The sequence below is a fragment of the Chroicocephalus ridibundus genome, unplaced genomic scaffold (genome assembly GCF_963924245.1).
Source record: "Chroicocephalus ridibundus unplaced genomic scaffold, bChrRid1.1 SCAFFOLD_26, whole genome shotgun sequence".
Lineage (NCBI taxonomy): Eukaryota > Metazoa > Chordata > Aves > Charadriiformes > Laridae > Chroicocephalus > Chroicocephalus ridibundus.
In genome coordinates, this window is record NW_026961775.1 from 760,847 (window position 1) to 764,001 (window position 3,155).

At 50.0% G+C, this 3,155-nt stretch overlaps 1 protein-coding gene across 1 annotated transcript; it reads right to left on the reverse strand.

The window, feature by feature from the left end:
* Positions 1-902: 902 nt before the first annotated feature.
* Positions 903-1,976, reverse strand: LOC134509656 (olfactory receptor 5B21-like). The gene has a single exon (XM_063322237.1). The coding sequence runs from the start codon at positions 1,974-1,976 to the stop codon at positions 903-905; it is 1,074 nt and encodes a 357-aa protein (XP_063178307.1).
* Between the last annotated feature and the right edge of the window lie 1,179 nt (positions 1,977-3,155).

Sequence of the window (3,155 nt, forward strand, 5' to 3'; positions counted from 1 at the left end):
GTCTTCACTGAAAGGGTTATCAAACATTGGAACAGGCTGCCCAGGGAAGTGGTTGAGTCGCCATCCCTGGAAGTATTTAAAAGACATGTAAATGTAGTGCTAAGGGACATGGTTTAGGGGTAACTTGGCAGTGCTAGGTTAGTGGTTGGACTTGATGATCTTAAAGGTCTCTTCCAACCAAAATGATTATATGATTCTATTATATGACATGCTGCAGAATGGGACTTTCAGGAGCATCCTGAAATCCAGCCAAGGCAGGGGCAGAGTCCTGCACATTGGGGTGCAGTAAACCCAAAAGCCCCGTGCAAAGCGTCAGCTAGGGCCCAAGTGATCAGAGAACAGCTTTGCAGAAGAGGCCACAGGGCTCTTGGTGAGGAAGCTGAAGAGGAGTCAGCTGTGTGTGCTGGTGGCAAAGGCTCCCATCCCAAAGGGGACTGAAGCAATCGAGATCTGTGGGAATCCAGACCCCAAGCCCACTCCTGTCCCTGGGCTCTGGAGGAAGGCTGAATCAGGGCTTTCCAGTGGAGAAATATGGCTGAGAAGGAAAGCCTGATCCTTCAAGGTGAAGAAGCTAGGATCAGGCTGTCCCTATTTCCCTACCAGAAAGGTGAAGAGAAAAGAACAAAGGTACAGCTGGAGCCAGAGGAGTGCAGCTGGGGCAGGGGCTTGTTGACCCCTCAGGGAACAGAGGAGGGAATGATATGCCCTCATGCTTGTCTGGATGATACTCGGATGTTGTCCCAAATTTGGTCTTCTACTTTCTCAGTAAAGGAGAACTGTCATTTAAGAAGTTCACACAAATAAGGTCACCAAACCATTTATCATGAAGGGAAAGGCCAACCCATTGCATTTTTCACAGTCTGTCCTCTACAAGAGTATTTATTTATAAGAACTCTCCTCTTTCATCCCTGCGCTAGTTTCAAGTAGGCGCAGTGGCACACACTTCTGGAGGTGTGCCCAGTATTCAGCACTTGCCCTTGTGAAAGACTTGCAAGTGGTTTGTTCCTACTGTCACCCTCACGCCAGGAGTTCTGGGTGCAGGCCTTTGCTTTCCTGAGCACCTTCCAGAGGGCCTCCCTGACCTCCTTGTTCCTCAAACTGGAGATGAGGGCGTTAATCAGGGCTGTGAGGACAGTGTAGAAAAAGGAGAATTCTTTGTTGAGCTGCCTCGGTGGAGTTGTCCTGGTCAGCATATAGACAATGATAAGAGTGCCATAGAAGAGAGTGACGACAGTAAGGTGAGAGGAACAGGTGGAGAAGGCTTTTTGCCTGCCCTGATGGGACGGGATCCTCAGGATGGCAGCTATGATAAACACATAGGAGGCCAGTGTGAACAGAAAAGGGAATACTGCATCCAAGAAGACAAAGATTAAAGCGGCCCCTGTAAGCACGTTGGTGTCACTGCAGGAGAGCTCCATCAACAGAGTAAAATCACAGAAGTGGTCAATTGCCTTGGGGCTGTAGAACTTCAACTGAAATAAGAGGAAGATGAGTACTGCAAATAGCAGCAATCCCCCCAGCCAAGACGCAGCTGCCAACTGGAGACTCACCTTCCAGGTCACGTGGCTTGCATAGAGTAAGGGCTGGCAGATGGCTAAGTACCGATCATAGGGCATGGCTGCCAGCAGGTAACACTCAGTACCAGCAGAACTGGAAAAAAAGTAGAACTGAGCCATACAGCCATGAGCAGAGATGGTCTTGTCCCCAGTCAGGAAGCTGGCCAGCAGCCGGGACAAGATGGTGGAGCTGTAGCAGATCTCCAAGGAGGACAGATTGTCCAGGAAGAAGTACATGGGGGTGCGCAGATGCTGATCTGCCATCACCAGTACAACAATGAGGATGTTCCCAAAGACAGTCACAGTGTAGATGACAAGTGAAAGGATGAAGGGCAGTGTCTGGAGAGAGGGATCATCACTCATTGCCAGCAGCAGGAACTCCACTGGTGGTGTCCCATTGACCCATTGCCCTCCATCCATGCTGTGGTGTTTCTCTTTTATTTCTGCAGTTCCCAAGAAGAGGAGCACCAAGAAGGAATGTGTATTTCTGTCTTTACTTTTAAAAAGATTTTTTTAAAGAAATCTCTTCACATTGACTCTGTGGACTCTGTGCCTAGAGACAGCAGCGAAACCGTTTCTTCCAGAGACCTCCTCATACCAAGGAGTTGAGCTGCCCTGTAGAGCTGCATGTTTCTCCCTACAGAACAAAACCAAAACGTGCACTTGGTCTCTCTGAGAGAGCTTTCCTTCGTGTGCCCAAATTTGCTCCCAGGAAGACCCAGTTTAGGTATCAAGGACAGAGGTCCTTCTGCTCTCAGGAGAGAGAAAGGTATTGGATATAACACACTCCTTTCACTCTGAAAGTCCTTTGTGTGAACTATGCGACACCAGAGACCCTTCTCCCTCCGAAGAAGAGGATGGACGCTGCACAAAGCAAGTGGTCCCAGCACTTCATGTAGGAGTCCCCCCAAAGCCACTTACTTCCCACACTGACCCAGAACAATCACTTCCACTGGCAAACTGAGTCTGGAATTCCTGCCTTGGAGAAACAGCAGGGTGGGGCTGTCGATGCTGTGGGACTCTCTGAGAGGATGCCTAAAATCACTTTGTGTATCAAACCATGGAGGAAAAACTGGTACAGAAGTTGAAAAACTAAACAGGAGGAAAACCATAACTGAGAGAATCGGGAAACAGGAGAGACTGTGCAGGAAGGAAGGGAAAGGGACAGGGAGGATCATTTCAGTCATGTCTTTCCCTCTTCGTTGGTGGATCCTGAGGGCTTTGGGGCTGCCTCCCTACACATCCCAGACCAGTAGCAGGACCTCATGAGGTCATCCCAGCCATCTGTGCTCACAGGGCTCACTGCCCAGCATTGCTGGGCACTGGCAAGGGTGTCCCCAGAGTGCCTGGGGGTGAGGTGGCACAAGAGCAGGGTCGGGGGCATGTAAAAGTGCACAGAACATGCCTGAGAGTGCAGCCAGGGGAAGTCCATGCCTGAGAAACATCCTTCTGCTCAGCACTCCCTGGAAGAGGGATCCCTTGAAATCCCATCTCCTGGTCTGGATGAATTGCTTCTGCAGGTGATGATGACAGACACCATTAGGAGAGGTTACTAGAGTCACTGCAGAGTCACTAATGTCTCCAGCCCTCCTCACAGAC